The 16,805-nt window shown below is 41.3% G+C and overlaps 1 protein-coding gene across 1 annotated transcript in view; it reads left to right on the top strand.

Moving 5' to 3' along the window:
• The first annotated feature begins 767 nt into the window (after positions 1-767).
• The window catches only part of ezrb (ezrin b), a 29,151-nt gene continuing 13,113 nt past the window's right edge, over positions 768-16,805 (top strand). The window contains exons 1-5 of the mRNA XM_079180211.1: positions 768-852; positions 2,672-2,770; positions 8,696-8,779; positions 14,405-14,500; positions 16,314-16,588. Of these exons, the coding sequence (XP_079036337.1) occupies positions 2,759-2,770; positions 8,696-8,779; positions 14,405-14,500; positions 16,314-16,588 (467 nt within the window). The 5' untranslated portion in view covers positions 768-852; positions 2,672-2,758. The remainder of the gene's footprint in view (positions 853-2,671; positions 2,771-8,695; positions 8,780-14,404; positions 14,501-16,313; positions 16,589-16,805) is intronic.

Below are 16,805 nucleotides of genomic sequence, written 5' to 3'. Positions count from 1 at the left end.
TTGTATTGATATTAATGTAGTTATCTCAGCTAAACTGACTTACACAAATAAAAACCCACGTTTAATCAAACTATTTTTAGGCCTAATTAAAACTGCTGGGCAGAATCTCTCAATCAAATTTAAGAGTGTGATTCATACACATAAAATACAGGATGTGATATGGTTTGATATATGAAGAACGATGGACTTTAGCTGTATGTACTTTGCTTTTTAAATGTTGTATATGTCGTAGTCTGTCACATATTGTCTGTGAAAATCATAAAATACATTTAGAAAATAAAAGTGTGATCCAAACAATAAAATCTTTAGATAAACTCCAAAATATCAAAGAACACATATATAATATAATAGTAGTCTAATGATGAAGAATTTCATTATTAGGTAAGGATTTGATCCATTGTTCATTTTAAGCTATAAAATACATTTTGATAAACATATAAATAGCTGCAATTTTGAAATGTTCTACTAGTTGGGTTAATTATAAACCCAACTAGTGCTGTTGGGTGAAAAGTTATCAGTGAAAATAATAATATTTATAATGAATGCTGTATGTTTAAACCATCATTCATGTAGATTAGACACAATCACAAAGAGTCCATGGATTAGCCATAGACTTTATTGATTTAAACTAACTGTACAATATGTATTCATGATCCCGGATTTAATGTCCCCGGCTGGTTCCCGGGACCCGGGATTGAACCTGCGATCCTCCAGCCTACCGGTGACAGAAGCAGCAGGATCGCCACAGTAGGATTGATGAGCGCCATATTGCGCCAGTCTGAACAGAGGAAGGGGAAATCTGCTGCTGTGGGCTTCGGACAGTCACCTCGTCTCTAAACCTCACCAGCTCCGGTAAGACAAACAACTACCTGTCTCTTATACTGCAGTAAAGCGCGCTCGGAGCTGTGTGAAAAACATACTTTTCACACTTATTTTCGGCGCACTTTTCTGCGGCTCTGCACAAAGGAGACAAATCTCACAACAGGTGTCTGCGGGATTAGAGTGAGGATGACTGCAGCAAAGAGGAAGCTCCTGCACAAGGGGTTGGGGGGGACACCATTGTTATTATTACAGCCTGGGGCTGAATCTGCTAACAGTTTTTAAACGATTTGTTTTGTTGTGAAACATTCGTCATCTTTCGTTGCCGATCAGAGAGGTGGAATTTCTCGTTTGCTGAGCTTTAATCGCCTCACTGTCACTGTCGCTGTGGGTGTGTACTCATAACACAGACGTAACCCTCCAGCGGAAATATACCCAGGGAATCATCACTTTGTTGCAATTTCTAACATTATTACAACCTCAACAGGTTATAGGCGGCTGGGTCAGTGGCCGTGACTATTGGTGGTAATCTGTGGTGCAATGCAAAGTGTGTCTTTTCCTCTTAAAGCGACTTTATTTCGCGACACAGACTAGTGTAAATAGCCTCTATTAATCTAAGTTCTTAGCAACGGAAGACGTGAAGATAAAAGACTAAAACAAGGCAGGGTGGGGACTATAACTTTTATCATAGCTAGTGGGTGAGGCACTTTGAGGACCGTATTTAACCTCGCTGGTGTGTAGGTGAGTCGACAGTGTCAAGGCAAAATAGAACTGCGGGACTTCCGGTGGTAAATGTCAAAATAAAATAATTTAGAGTAGAGCATTAAAGGGTCGGGCTGGAATATACACTATTACAAGAGATACTGATAAATACATGATAATTGATGGACAGAATTTGTCATTCTCATAAGTACTGTGGCAAAACTTTTTATGTTGATTTATAGATCAATTGATTAGCCAATTGACCAAAACATATTTTAGATGTAATCATTCAAGTCATGTATTGAGCAATAATGGCAATTAAAAAAAACAAAAATGTTAGCTTCTCAAATGTGACAATGTACTGCTTTTCTCTGTAAATAAATGTGAATGTGTAAATTGATTATCTTTGCATTTTGGACTGTTGGTTGGACAAGACACAACATTTGAACGTCATCATGGGCTCAGAGAATTTGTGAAGGATACTGTTCAATACATTCAGACATTTTAGACTAAATGAGTGTTTAATTTATAGAATATATATTGGACAGCTTAATTAAAAATTGTAATAATCGTTAGTTGAAGCCCTAAAGTCATATTTCAATGTAATATCTTTGGCGTTAAACTTGTTGTCGGACACAATAAGAAATTCAAGACGTGTCTTTTGGGCTCTGAGTATTTGCGATGAATGTTTTTCACCATTGTCGAACAGTTTATAGTCAAGATAAATAATAGAAAAAGATAATTGAGGTATTACACAATATTGAAAATATAATTGTCCTTTTCACCCGTTAGATTAGTTGGTTTTAGGTATCTGACAAACTTCTTTATAGCAATGATATTGTTTGAATGTTAAGTTTACAGTTTAATATTGAAAACGTTAACGTTTAAATTTAAAGACGGGGTTTGCTGTGTTGAAGAATCTTGACAGGACTTGTAAAAGTGTTAGGAATACACATGAACAGAAGGGACTCTTATTTTGAAGTTGACTGGGTAGCTTCCGGTAATATGTGTGCTAGCCGCTGCCAGCTTGCCAGGTTCTCTCGGTGATTCATCCTGACGACTGTCGCCCGCAGGAGTGGCGAGCTGCTCTCACAGGTTTAAGTAACGCCGAAGTGGCTGAAACTCGTTTCTCTTCTTTCCCTCTTTGCAGGAGGACACACGGAGCACAGGTCTCTTCCTCTGGAAACACGTTTTTATTTAACAGCTCCTCGCACAGAGCAAGGAAAAGAACAGAAAAATGCCCAAAGCGGTGAGTAGTTCTTTGATTTATGGATACTTTCAGTCACTGATGCTGAGTGAGTCTTTAAATCAGATTTTCTGAGAGGTGATAGTTAATTTTTGGTTGCTAATTTTGAGAAATACATCTCAAATCCTCTCCTGGGAGTGGCAGACGTTAAAGTAATGCTGTCAGAGTAGTTTTCTTTAACTTCCCAGGCTGAATGATCACTGTGAAACATTTTAATTACATGTGTTTAACTTGTCAACTTCTTTTGAAACTCTTAAGTCGATGAGCGAGAAACACAACATAACACAAGAATACATGTATAGACTTAATCACAGAACAGGGTCATTTCCACTGGTCTGAATGTGTAGTTTTGTCTTAGACACTAACAGCATCAGTCTGTGTTACATCACATGCTCCTCTCATATCTCGGGGGGGGGGGGGGGCCCCTATGTTTAAGTGAACATCCACGTATGACTTGGACAGTTAAGCACTGTTTTAATGTCCTTACAGTCATAGTCACACGATCTTGTGTCGTTGACGTCATTCTCTATCATGTTGTACACTTGTGCAACATCATAATCAAGGGGGTGGTGGGGGTTAAATGTCTTGTTTATTTAGTTTTAGATGAATACAGGGCTCCCTCTCAGTCTCTTCATGTTATTTTCCAGGCTGAAATTTGGGGTTTGCGTCCCACTTAAATGTTGGCGTCCCATAGTCGTCTTGGAAAAATAAAATTGTGACTTCCAGTATTTAGGGTATCGATGACTTTACATCATCATAAAGAGTAAAGCAGAAGACAAAAAAGAGACGTTATCTGATGGAGCTGCTCTATATTTGAACAGCTTTTGCCTCAAGTATTCTTGACTCATTTTGCCCCACCCCAGCTGTTACTGTACAGACGCACATGGAGCATGTCCCTCCATTGCGTCACTGCTTTAACATTTGTTAGCATTAACCGCCTATGTGTGGTATACCGTGTGATGGAAAATGGGATGGAAAAGTGTTATGAATGGATATGAATGAAACACACTGTCCTTTTTAAAAAGAAACTTCATTATTCTCCGTTTATTATTTAAAAAGTAGGAAAAAAAAGTCCTGAAACGGCCACTTCATACAGGTAAGTTTGATAAGTAACAAAAGTAAAACAGGATTATAGTTAATAGGACAGAAATAGAAGCATAAACTGCTGTCTAGATGCCGCTCAGATCAGGACAGCGGCCGGTTGCTGCTGAACAGAGCAGCGTATTGTGATGACAATGGCTAAAGCCCTGGTCAGTGTCATAAAGTGTGTTGTTGGTTTGTTTACAATGGCCTCATGGTTGTCATGAGCGTCGCCTTGGAAATGACATCATTGCTGTCTGATAGCAGCGGCACACCGAGTCCAGCTGCCACCAAACAGACGTTTTGGACATTAATGCCGGACCGTTTTCCTTTCCATGATATCAAGAAAGGAACACAAGCCTTTTTATTTTTTTTTATTTTGTCCTTTTGGTTTACTGACTGTTCAATATGTGGCCCCGTGACTGAGTCAGCATCATAGCATGAATGATATCAATGATGCTGTTTCCATAACACAGCGTCGTTCTCTCAAATGAATCCCGCAAATGCTGAGTTTCACTTTTTACCATAAGGGTTTATGTTTTGAGTTCTGGGAAGAGTGTGTAATTAGATTAGTTTGATGAGTGTCAGTCGCTCAAGCCTATAACCGGAAACATATTACAAGTGTGGGTGACAGAGAATGGTGGGATGATGGGAGACAACTCCCAAAGCTACAGTCAGATGAGTATTATGGTACTTTAGAGCTGCAGCTAATCACTATTCTCATTATCGATTAATCCGCTGATCATTTCCTCGATTGATCCATCAGTCTTTTGGTCTATACATTGAAAAAAAAAGAGCCATTTACAATGTCTCCAAGCCCACAGTGATGTCTTCAATTTAGTTGTTTGGACGTCCAATTTACTTTTGTCCTACGACAAAGAAAAGCAGCAAATTCCCCCTTGTGAGAGAGAGATCATTCAGCATTTGCTTGAAAAATGGCTGAAATAAGTAATCGATTATCAAAATAGTTGAACAGTTAATTAAATAATTGTTGCAGCTCCAGTTTGAGTTCCTACCTATCCGTGTAATATCATGTTAAACATCATGTATAAGTGGAATAGAGATATTAAGTACATCTATGTCTTACCTTCTCAGACTAGCTGTACTTCTAATGCCATAACTGGTAAAGATTTAGGAAAACTAAACTGTCATTGTAGGAAAGTCTTAAAGCACATCACCAAGTTTTATTTGAACTAAAACAAGGTTATGCCAAGTTTAGGAGATTATTGGTAACGTAACTGCAACAATGAAAAAGAACAAAAATGGCCTTTCCATTTTATGATAACTGTCACTGAAACCTACAGGCACTGAATGACCTCAGCTCAGATACCTGGCATGAAGTCAAGACATTCCAACATTGTTTGGAAAAGAGAGACTTTATGACAGAGTACCAAGACATTTGACCAGATCTGAGGAGTAGTTAATTAAGGCTCCTGTGTCGGTGCATGTGTGACTCAGGTTTCACTTATCTGAGTGACACATCGTCAGAAGTAAAGGACGGCGTTCTCCTCGGCTCTCCCAGAATCCTGTTTCCTTGCGGTCACAGCCCAATGACACAAACCTTTACAAGGCGTGGCCACGATCAACACGGATGGGTGTTTCCCTCTCAAGTCCAGTCCCATTGTTAGCATTTGTTCCTTTTTTAAAATAATTGATAACTCAATCACCCCTGGAACGCCCTCAAGAGCTGATTCACAAATCCAAAAATGGCTACAAGTCCTATAACTGTCCTTCTTTAACGATATGCATGTACGTAATACTGACAGAACCTGTGAAAATCCTATAAATGCACAATGAAGGACACAATGGGCCTGTCACTCTTAACAGTAGCCTTGTAAAGCCATGCAGAGGGTTAAATATGGATTGCTCTTCACTGAAGAACGCAGCGCGACCTACTCGCAGTTTAACTACCGAGCTGATGACCACCTCGTTTCTTTAACGTGACCCGTAGCAGCTCCTTGACCTCCCACTGGAGAGTGTGTAGGAGGGATATCCAGGTCATGACCAGATGGAACTAGGGCAGGTTGGAATATAGGACGTATTTGGCATTCTTGAAGAATGGCTCGATTGATTGACTACCAATCAGTACCCGTTTCTGTCAGTGGACTTATTGTTGAGTTGATTGTAGTCAATGTGTAGATCTCGGAGATGTTACAGAGTTTATGAGCGGTCACTGATCTTTGCCTCGTTTTATTATTCTCGTGTCCCTTTTCTTTTTTTATATTCATCAAATTATATTTTGGACCTTGATGCTAAAGGGGAAAGGGTTGATATGATTTAAGTTTCTATCTTTTATCTGTTAGCCTAGCTTCAGCATAAAGACTGGAAACGGGGGGGGGAAACAGCCTAGCTCTGTCCGAAGGGAACTAGGACCTGTTAAGCTCATTAATTAACACACACACACACACACACACACACACACACTAGAATCCCTTATGAAACGGCAAATTGTCATCTTTGGTGTTTTTACAACTTAAACTAGTTTTTGTTTTGTTTCTACTTTTGTTAACAAAAGCCACGCTAGCCGTTTCCAGCCTATAAGCTAATGTGCTGTTGGCTGTAGCTACAGTACAGAGAGTAGTTATCGTATAGACTCTCTCTACGATAACTACTACTATAAATATATGTTTTTCAAGTGAGCGTTTCACCACGAAGGATCCAACACATCCTGCACACTGCTGATCATGTTTCAGTACTGTGATCTACTGTTCCTACGCTTCAGTCAACACTGAGCTTGTCCTACTTTGTCGTTAGTTTTCCTTCCACCAAGAGTGTGAACATGTGAATAAACTCTGTCACTATGTAGCAAGTTTGATTTGGGAGCTCCTGTAGCTGAAGTTACTGAGGCGGTTATTACCGTTATGACTTGTGAATCGGGGGACCAAACGGTTAATATGAACGCCCGTACTTTCCTCTGACTAAAGTTGCTCATTGTGGAACTCTGAGTCCTTGCCCGGGTATATTTTTAGCACATGTGTCATGTTTTCTTTACCGCTCTGAATGGCTTCAGTTTATTGTGAGTTACCACTGGAGGACTTACTTTGAGATCAGATATCACTCACTCAGTGGTTTCTGTTGGCCCTGTCTGCTCCACATATTCACATGTTCCATTCTCTGCCGGTCAGGGTGTGCTTTTTTTTTTCTAGTTGCTCGCATCTATAACTGCTGTAAATATAGGCCGTGATGTTTTGAGAGACGCATCCTAAATCTGTCAGAGCTGCTGCTAGCGAATCCTAGAATCACTTTTAAACAGATTCAAATGATCACCTGTTGGAGGCCGTTTCTGATCACTTCTTCATTTTAGTTTGTGATGATCTGGCTCCACTAGGCTGTAGATGATGATGATGGCGAGGCACTGCTGGGCCGCTGCAGCTGAAAGGGCATCTTTGTTTTGCTGTGTAAAGTAAATGCAGTGCTTCCCCCTCCTTCCCCTGCTTTTTAGCTGCGACTTGAAGCTGGTACAAGCTTCCCTGTTGGACTCAAAAGGTTTTAAAGTGTATGCACGTATGCTACAAACTCTATGTGGTTCTGAGTTTCTGTTCCCGAGTTGTGAGTCTGCTAACCGTACGTGAAAGCAGGAGACACACGGGTGAATCCTTGAAAATCCACTGTCTAGACTGCTATGTTCTTACAATATCCTGGACGGCACTGTGGTGAGGCGCTTTTCCATCCGATGCTGTGATTGGATTTGGCCTCTCTGTTGGATTTAAGCCCGTCAGTTCTAGTTGCTCGGCCTGTGTAGCTTCCGAGGAGTCAGTGAGGCTCTGAATCACTGGACTAGTCACTGCCGGAGCCCAGACATCCCTTTTTACAGTGGGCGTCATTGAATTTGTTCAGCGCTGCTCACAATGGGCTGCAGATGAAAGATGTCACTGGGAGAGCTCTGTTAGCAGGCGCTCTCTCTCTCTCTTCACCCTGTGTCCACTAACCTTTGTCTCCTTTTCACTGAGCATTAATAAGTTCAGTCAATACCTTCGTGGGTCTTTCCTTAACCCCCGCAAATACCAGAGACATTTGACCTTCTACCCACAGAGGTGAGAGTCGCTATGTGCATTACCTCAAAGCAGCTATTGTAAATATGTGTGCTTTGTAGCATGACCCTTTGTGTAAATTAGAAATGCCCATTGCTGATTACTAATCAAACTTACAATACAGATTATTGTTTCCCTCCATTATGGGTCACAGTTGACGTCAGTGCTCATGATTCCACGCATGCTATTTGTAATGGGTTTGAAATCGCACATCAATCACTGGGGTGGATCCCTGTAAGTGGACATTAAATGATCTGCTCATGAAGCAGGTTTCAGTTCGATGGACCACCTCTTTTTTTTTGTGTTGTATACACAGGCTACTCTGATCGATCATTAACCAGAGAACTGAAAGACGTGCCTTTTTTCTGTGAATGGGAGTGACTGACTGCCTTATATCAGCCCTCCTCTCTTCAGTCTAGACATCCTGAACTACATCCACGCTGCCTCTTTTTAGCTTGATGACTTATAAGGGAAGTTAGCTTTACAAATGGCTTTTCATAGCACTTGTATGCTCTTTTAAAAAAGTTAGAGAACCATCACTGAATATTCCTCCCAAAAAAACCCACCTCTGATTTCGAAGCAAAATTCCCATTCAATCAGTCTGGCTCTGAGAAAGCAGAGATAAACACAGAGCCCCCTGTGTTTACTCTGCAAATACACCCCCCTACCAAACACACACACACACACACACACACACACACCAAAGCACTGTTCTGCAGTCTGGCATGCTCTACCACGTATAAGCCCTTACCTATGAGAACCTCTCTGTTGCTCTGGTCAGCTTTTTGAACTCCCGTTTCCTCATGTTTTTCCGCAGGTCAATGTTCGCGTCACCACCATGGATGCTGAGCTGGAGTTTGCCATCCAGCCCAGCACCACCGGCAAGCAGCTGTTTGACCAGGTACAGTGCAAATCAGTTCTGTGTTGTTTTACGTCCCGCTATACTTTGCTGTTGCTTTTATATTTCCACTACTGCCGTTTCGATGAACTTTTTCCAAACTTCTACAACCTTCATCATCGAACTAACTGAATAGACGTCACTAGCGGAGGTCGGCCTCATTATCATCCCTCCAAAGCTCTTTCCGTTCCTTACATCTCGGTCTGACAAGTTATCTACTACAGAAGAGATTACAGGAGCTTTTGGCTTCAAGTATCCTTATCTGTCTCTGTCTTCCCGCTGAGCTTCATGGATTATTATAAATGGTTTACGATGGGGAAAAATTGCAGCTTAACATAAGTGAAGAAAGAGGTCTCGAGACATTTATTAAACTAACGATTAATAGCATTAGTGAAGGTCACACAGTCTCAGTGGAGAGTAAAAGGTGCGGCCACAATAATGGAAACTATAAATTATGATGTATGGCACCTTTTTTAGAAAATCTCACTCACATTTTCCTGTTATATTTGTTTATTTAGAAGAATAATGTCTTATTCATCGGAAGATAATAACTTTGGAACACATTGTTTTACTTTTATTAATGTAGGACATCATCATTTGCCCTAAAATGTATTGTTTTCATCAGGTGTGTATTGAATGTATTGAAACGTAGTTAATTCATGTTTGTCCATTACCACGAATGTGGTTACGTGGTAATATCTTTTCATGACCCTTGTGGCTCCTGTTACTGGTCACGAGTAATATTGTTAAGCGCGGACTTTTTCTTTTAATTTGCTCGTTTCCTCTCGTTGTTAAATTCTATTGTGAAGCTCAGTACCCAAATGTAGATGACATGTCATTAGTGCGAGCTCCTCTGGGGCCGCATGACAGCACCGGGGGAAGGAAAGGCTTTGTTTTAGCCACTTCCTGTATAACTCGTTTTTCAATAGCAAGTGTAGCCGACTGCGTGCATTGTGGCTGCATGTCAGAGGTTTTTAAGTAATAAAAAACATTTGAATACAGTCATGTTGAGCATAAATTCCCTAAAAGGTCAACTAGAAGCCATATTCATATTTAGAATAACAGCCATATTCAGATATTGATGTGTGATATTGATGTCACTGCTTGTTTATGGCTGTCTGTTGGCTAGTTTTGACCAAGTCAGCACTTTTTTTTTTGACAAATAAACCAGCGGGGCCTCTGATTTGAAGCTCTCACTGTGTCGTTTTGTTATAGAAAGGCATAGCTGAGGCCTTTGACGTCTCCCTGTTGTAGGTGTTGGTGAATTCCCCCGCCTACTTGTTAGAATGGCTGTTAGTGGGGTGTGCCACCGATGATCACTCACTCCCTGTGATGGCGTCAGAGTCAGCTCAGTGCACTATTGTAGATACAACTTAGTGATTTGAGCATGTTGTCTACGAAGCTTCACACCTTGTCTAAAGTCTGAGCAGCCGTTCACGGAGCCTAAAGTTCAATTTGACCGACATTTAGTCCGTCAGTAGCCTGATTTTAGTTGTAAACGGGTGGTTTCAGACAGGTTTTGTGGAAATGCTGAGTAACAGCAGTGAGCTCATTTCCAGGGTAGTCCCTGTCATGCTGCTCTTCAAGAGAAACTCCCACCGCTCCCCTACACACCCTCGCACAGTTTCACTTCCACATGACGGCTCACTGCTGCTCGTTTCCCACTTTGACGTGAGCCTCCAATTAGAAAAGAATCCCAAGCAGTCATGGTTTACAGTAGATTTACTGGTTAGTTACATCTGTCCTCAGTGTGGTTGCCATGATCAGACTCAATCACCAGAGGCCCTCTCCTGTATTCATGTGGTTTCAAAAGCTTTCAGCGTCGGCTCTTGAGAACTGGTTTGGATTTGGTTAAAAGCAGAGAGAGGGTTGATGTTGAACAGCTGAAATCATGACGCTCAGCGTCGAAGTCGGCTGACAGGTGCCAGGAGCAAAATATGAAACTAGTTCACTTCTACACCCAACCCACATGTCAAGGGTGCATTCAGAAATTGCTGCAAAGCGGTTCCAAATCAAAGGAGGGAACATATATGCATGATGGCTTTTGTTCTGTGCTGTAGCGTTACAGCAGAACTATTCTTAGATATTAAACTCTTTTGGGAAAACTCCCAAGTCCCTTTCCTATTCGGTCACAATGAACGTGTGGTCTGACAAGCAATAGACCCGCTGCCTCTTCACCACCACGAAACACACTCCTTCACCCTTTGTGCTGGTCTGTGTTTGGGGGTCTGACTGGGTGTATCCCTCCCTTCGCTTCTCTCAAGTCACTGGAGACTCCGCGTTAGCCAGCCCAGAGGATGCAGTGAGTAATGCTGTTTCAGCCCAGCGGCATTCCTCTCTCTCACCACAGGGCCCGAGCTCCCATAAACCAGGCAGAGACACTTTCACTGTCTGTCAGATCGCTGTAAGACGAGACTGCAGACCGAAGGCGTGATACCTGTTCCTGTGTGGCACTGCACTTTTGCTCCTTCAACCTAAAACGAGTCTATAGTGGGTGGTGACTACTACTACTACTACTATTATTACTACTTCTACTTCTTCGACCATATTGCAAAAGTGTCACTGAGTTTACAGTTTTTTAAATCATTGCCAGAATGAAGTTTTATACATATCAATGGTTTATTTTTTCCACCGACGGATACAATCGCAAAGATAATTTGCAAGCAACTGCCTACAGTCTTGTAGGGTGAAAAGCATTTAATTCAGTTTCCTTGAAAGAAGGTCTCAGACGTTATTAAAAGTCTTAAATATGTTCTCTAAAGTAAAGTGAAAATAAGATTGTTGAATTGTGCGTGCAGCAGGAGGCTGTTAAAAGCATTAGCACCAATAAACACGCTCTCTACTGCTATCTCGTAGCTAGGAAGCTCGTCAACTCATAATGGGCGAGTGTCGATCTTGAATAAATCATTTTTAATTGGTTAATCTTTTCAGCGATTTGCCCCCTCTTAGTCTAAGATTCCTTTAGCTGATTAGTCGTCTTTTATGCTAATTTCCAAAAAGTTATAAGCACATCTCTGGTCAACACAAGATTTAAAGTGCTGCTTTTGTCTGATTCTTTGTGTAGAAACCCAGTTTCACAGATTTGTCGATTAAATCAAGTAATTGAGTCGTCGACAGAATCGTATGAATGTTAGTCGACTAAGAATGTATTTTCCTCGAGGAAAGCTCTTATCTACTTCTAGCTTCCCAACACTAGCTCAAAGCAGATAATACTACATAATCAAAACTACTAGTGAAATGTAACGTACGAGCCTAACATTGATCTTACTTCGAATGAATATCTGAGGCGTTCAGAGCTCTCGGCCTACATAGAAGCGACCTAGCAACTCATTAAAGTCGAGGCAGCCTGCCAAAGCAACCTGCTGCGATGTCAGTTTACTAAACCTGCGTCCCCAGATTCAGATTTAATCCTCCTCTAATTAACTGTACTATTTTCGGTATCCTTTGCCAGCAGGTGTTCATAACGTGTACAGCATGCTATTAAAGCCAGTTTATCTATCCGTCAAGTGAAGTACAATGTTGTTAAAGGTTACAATTGTTACCTGCCTGTCTGGTGCAAAGGTTGAACCGAACTGCTCTACGGTAGCTTATCCCCCGAGAGAACGGTTCATTTAGGTGACTGAGCGGTAGCCCACTCTGTAGACCCTAAAGCTAAACCAGCCTCAAAGGGCTGATTGTTTTCTGAGGCCTTATGAGTTTCATTACAGGTGAGATGCAGCCTCTCTCGTTTCAGGCCACCTTTCAGGGCTTGTTGTTGTTGCACTAAATACAATCCTTCAGAAAGGTTCTCTGAGTGAAAGCCAGTTATTTACACTCCTACAGGTTGGCCTGCCCTGCGTCGGCTACTGAAAGATGGCAGTTTGATTTTAATTCTAACCTTGGCTGGAGCTTATCGTTTGGGAATGGGCTTGGCCGGAGTGCCAACGTGTTGATTCAAACTTCACCCAGGCAACTTAACACCTCACCTGGTGACTGGGTGGGGAATTTGGCAGTGATGAATTCAAAAAGGTCCCACATAACCTCACACACGCAAAAACATTCTACACGTGCTGTTGGAAAAATTGCTCTGCCACGTGATTATTCCAGAACTATAACTGTTTTTTCACTTTTTGCCTCAGCTGCACAAAAAAAATTCAAATTGCTAATCCTAAAACATTCCTCCGTGTGTTTCCAGTGGTGCGGTTGAAAAATAAAACCAGGCTCATAATCTGCCGTTTAGACGTTAATAATGAGGAATTTTGTCTGCTGCAGTTTTTGCCAGAAAGTAACAGCAGACTCGCTCCGGCCGTCTCAGTCGGTTCTTTGAGTCAGAGGCAGGATGTTGGTCATGCAGCACGCCCTCGTTATACAGTATCATTCCTCCTCACCGGTCAAACAATAGGACCACTTTGTGAAATGTGTGCTGTGGCTTATTGCAACAGCCAGAGAGACGTGAGCAAAGTGTTTCTTCAAGTCGAGAAAACACTCTCAATTTAGTGTTTAGTGTCGTTGAAAAATCTCACCGTTGTTAGGAATTACCCCAAATAAAACGTCATATTGCTTTAATTTGGTTGTAAATAATATGTTGGCTCACTAGATTAGCCTAATGTAGCTTTTAATATTGCATCAAAAGACTCATTATTGGTTCAAGTTAGAGCTGAAGTGATAAATCGATTAGCCGATTAGCAGAAAATGTATCCGCACTATTTTAATTAATTCATTTTTTAAGTTCCAGCTTGACTTCCGTCAGGGTTTACTCATTTTCTCTGTCTTACAAAATAGAAAACCAGCACTACAAGGATTGGTTGAGTCCATCTCCCTTTCCAGAAGCGTATATTTGCCAAATTGCTTCAGACTGGGAATGTGTAATACTATGAGGGCTGTTCAGCAGATTAGGCTGGTACCTGAGTATGTCACCTTAAGGTTAGATTCGTCCGGGCTCGCCAGCGTCTGTAAAGCCTTCAAAGGCCTTTTCATAACTCCTCGCTGGGCTGGACAGAAACCATCAGTGATTCATTTACATTTATTGGAAAAATGACCTCATTGATTTCTGAGGTGCGATCTCTTTGTGTTGGCTGCTACGGATACATCCTCATCGGAAAGAGTCGTTTGACAATTCTTTAGAGTAAAGTTATCTTAAATCTGGTAAAAATGTAGTGAAATACCTGCATCGCCTTTCGTAGTTGATAATCGTAAATTTAAGTTTCTTGGCCTCAATCTGTGAAGAAGGTGATGGAAGATTATATTATCTGGAATATGTGTATTGGCTTTTTAAATTCATCTTTGTTTCCAGGTGACGAACACGAAGGCTTTTCCGTGTGTGGGTTTTAGAGACCAAATGATTAGTTGATTGACAGAAAAATAATCAACATGTTTTAATTGTTTCAGTCATTTATTAAGTGCTTGAAGTTCTCAGGTTGCAGTTTATAAAATGTGAGGATTTACTGCAACTCTTTGTCATATATCATGTTAAACTGAGGAAGACGCCACCTTGGGAAGTTGTGATCGGCACTATTTACATTGTATACGCTACGCGATTAATGGATTCATCAACCACAACAAAAAGAAATCGGTAGATTGATTTATAGTGAACACAGTCATTTGTTGCTACTATATTTTAAGACTTTGTCATTCCTTTTCTCTGTGCAGGTGGTGAAAACCGTTGGCATACGTGAAGTCTGGTACTTTGGACTTCAGTATATGGATGGCAAAGGTTACTACACTTGGCTAAAACTGGACAAAAAGGTAAGATCCATCTTAAAAAATGCATTTTTTGTTTGATTTTGTTTCATAATAATCCTCCTATTTTCATTTGCTTGAATTATTAAGATTTCGGTTTTTAGGGTTGGAGGAAAAACATTTCCAGAGTCTTAAGATTATAATTGTGAATACTATAAAGAATTAGACCACACTATGCTCTTTATATTTTCATGCTTGTTATTTCACAATATAAGTTTTAGCATTTCTTACATACATACATAGCCAGTTCACTCAGTATCTGTCCTTCTTTCAAATTGTATAAACAATAGAGAATGAATTCTCTCTTTGAGCTCCAGTGTTTACTTTTCAGTCAATCAGTAGCCACCGTATTATACTCCGTATATATATTCACAATGCTCTCTCAGGGCAGCTTATTTTGTCTGGTTTCCTTCTTCTCGGGGGTCAGACCACCGCACGAGGTCAGCTGAAGGTGGATTATTTGACAGGAGCGTGAACTCTTTGTGAACCAGAACTGCTTTGGTTCTTCTCTGTCGTCCCTGAGTGAACGCAGGTTACTGTACCTTCACGAACTGTTTCTCCTGAGCTGCTCACAATCTAACTCGTTCAATTTGCTATGCAAAAAGCAAATCAACCAGAGGAATGAATTCATGGCTGCAAATAAGCAGAACTCCAGATGTTTAAGATTGTTTTTGTATCACAGTTTCTATATCATCTACCAACCCCTGCAGCCTTTTTGTAGACCAGTTAGTTCTGCATTCATAGTCTCTTGGAGAAAAGCTTAGCTGATTTTACTTACTTTACTTAACTGATCTAGGGAAACTTCAAAAGCTGCCTATTTGCAATTGATAATCATAATCAAGGCTCACTGAGGGAGAGAAAGGGTTATGCTGGCCTCAGTCAGCAGCAGTGAACTGTACGCTGTGTGCTGACGCTGCGCTGCAGTTCATCAGCACAATGCCTCGCTGAAACTGGAATATTCCCGGCCCCATTCTCTCCATCATGACCGCTGGGTTCCTGTTTTGAAATTAGAGGAAGAGGCAAATTGTGTAAACACGTACTGTAGCGTGGAGTTATTTAAATGTATTTCCACTACATGGGAGTGTAGGTAGATCCCCTTTTCTGTAAGGACAGTGCACCCATCAAACTGCGGAACTGTAAGCCGTTTCCTAATGAATGAAACATTAACACACACTGTTTACTTTTGTTTATGTTGCTGACAGTTTACAGGTTTGAAAAAGGCATGATCTATACTAATGATTTATACTATAAAAAACGATTCTTAAACCATCATGAGTCCCAGATGATCACATCCTGGTCCTCAAAGTCTTGATATTTACCCAATTTAGACTTGATAATACTCAACTCACAAGTACAATCACAACCCAGCTTTTGCAGCTGGTTTGTTTTCTTGCCAAGAGTTGGATGAGAAGATTGATGCCAATGTCACGTCTGTGTGACAGACAGCTGGCCTGGCTCTGTCTAAGAGGACCAGCTGCAGAGCAACAAGCGGAAACTCGAGGAAAGTCAACGCTACCGGCAGCAAATCCCCCCCCCCCCCCCCCCCCCCCAAGTTATAACGTGATAATTGGTGAGCTTTAGAGGGACTGGAAGGGGGATTTAGTTACATCTTGACAGAGCCATGCTAGTTTGCAGTCTTTATTCTGAGCTAAGCTAGCTGGATGCAGCTTTATATTTACCGCACAAACGAGAGAGTGGTGTCAATCTTCTCATCTAATCATCGGCAAGAACCCATTTTGCCTATTTTGCAAAATGTCCAACTATTCCTTTTAATGCTCACACGATACGGTACGTTAACTACGTTGTATTTCTTCTCCAGGTGTCGTCCCAGGACGTCAAGAAGGAGAACCCGCTGCAGTTCAAGTTTCGGGCCAAGTTCTTCCCAGAGGATGTGTCTGAGGAGCTGATCCAGGACATCACCCAGAAGCTTTTCTTCCTGCAGGTGAAGGAGGGCATCCTGAGCGACGAGGTTTACTGTCCACCAGAGACAGCCGTGCTGCTCGCCTCCTACTCTGTCCAGGCCAAGTTTGGAGACTACAACAAAGAAGTCCACCAGCCTGGATACCTGCTGTCCGAACGCCTGCTGCCACACAGGTGAGAGAGGTTCAGAACAGTGAATCAAGCAGTAACGCCTAGATCGAAACGCCAGATGTTATGTAGTGATACACTTGACTTATTAGAGGAAGAAGGAACTAAAAAAAACTTAAAACAGTCACCATCTCTCCCCCCCTGGAAGCCAAAATAACAAACAAGCAGATGAAGTTTTGTGTTTTTAAAGATAATTATCAGTCTAAAACATTTGAATCATTTG

Source organism: Pholis gunnellus (assembly GCF_910591455.1).
Source record: "Pholis gunnellus genome assembly, chromosome: 19".
Lineage (NCBI taxonomy): Eukaryota > Metazoa > Chordata > Actinopteri > Perciformes > Pholidae > Pholis > Pholis gunnellus.
The sequence above is the reverse complement of the archived record's forward strand: the minus strand, read 5'-3'. Positions and strand labels throughout refer to the sequence as shown.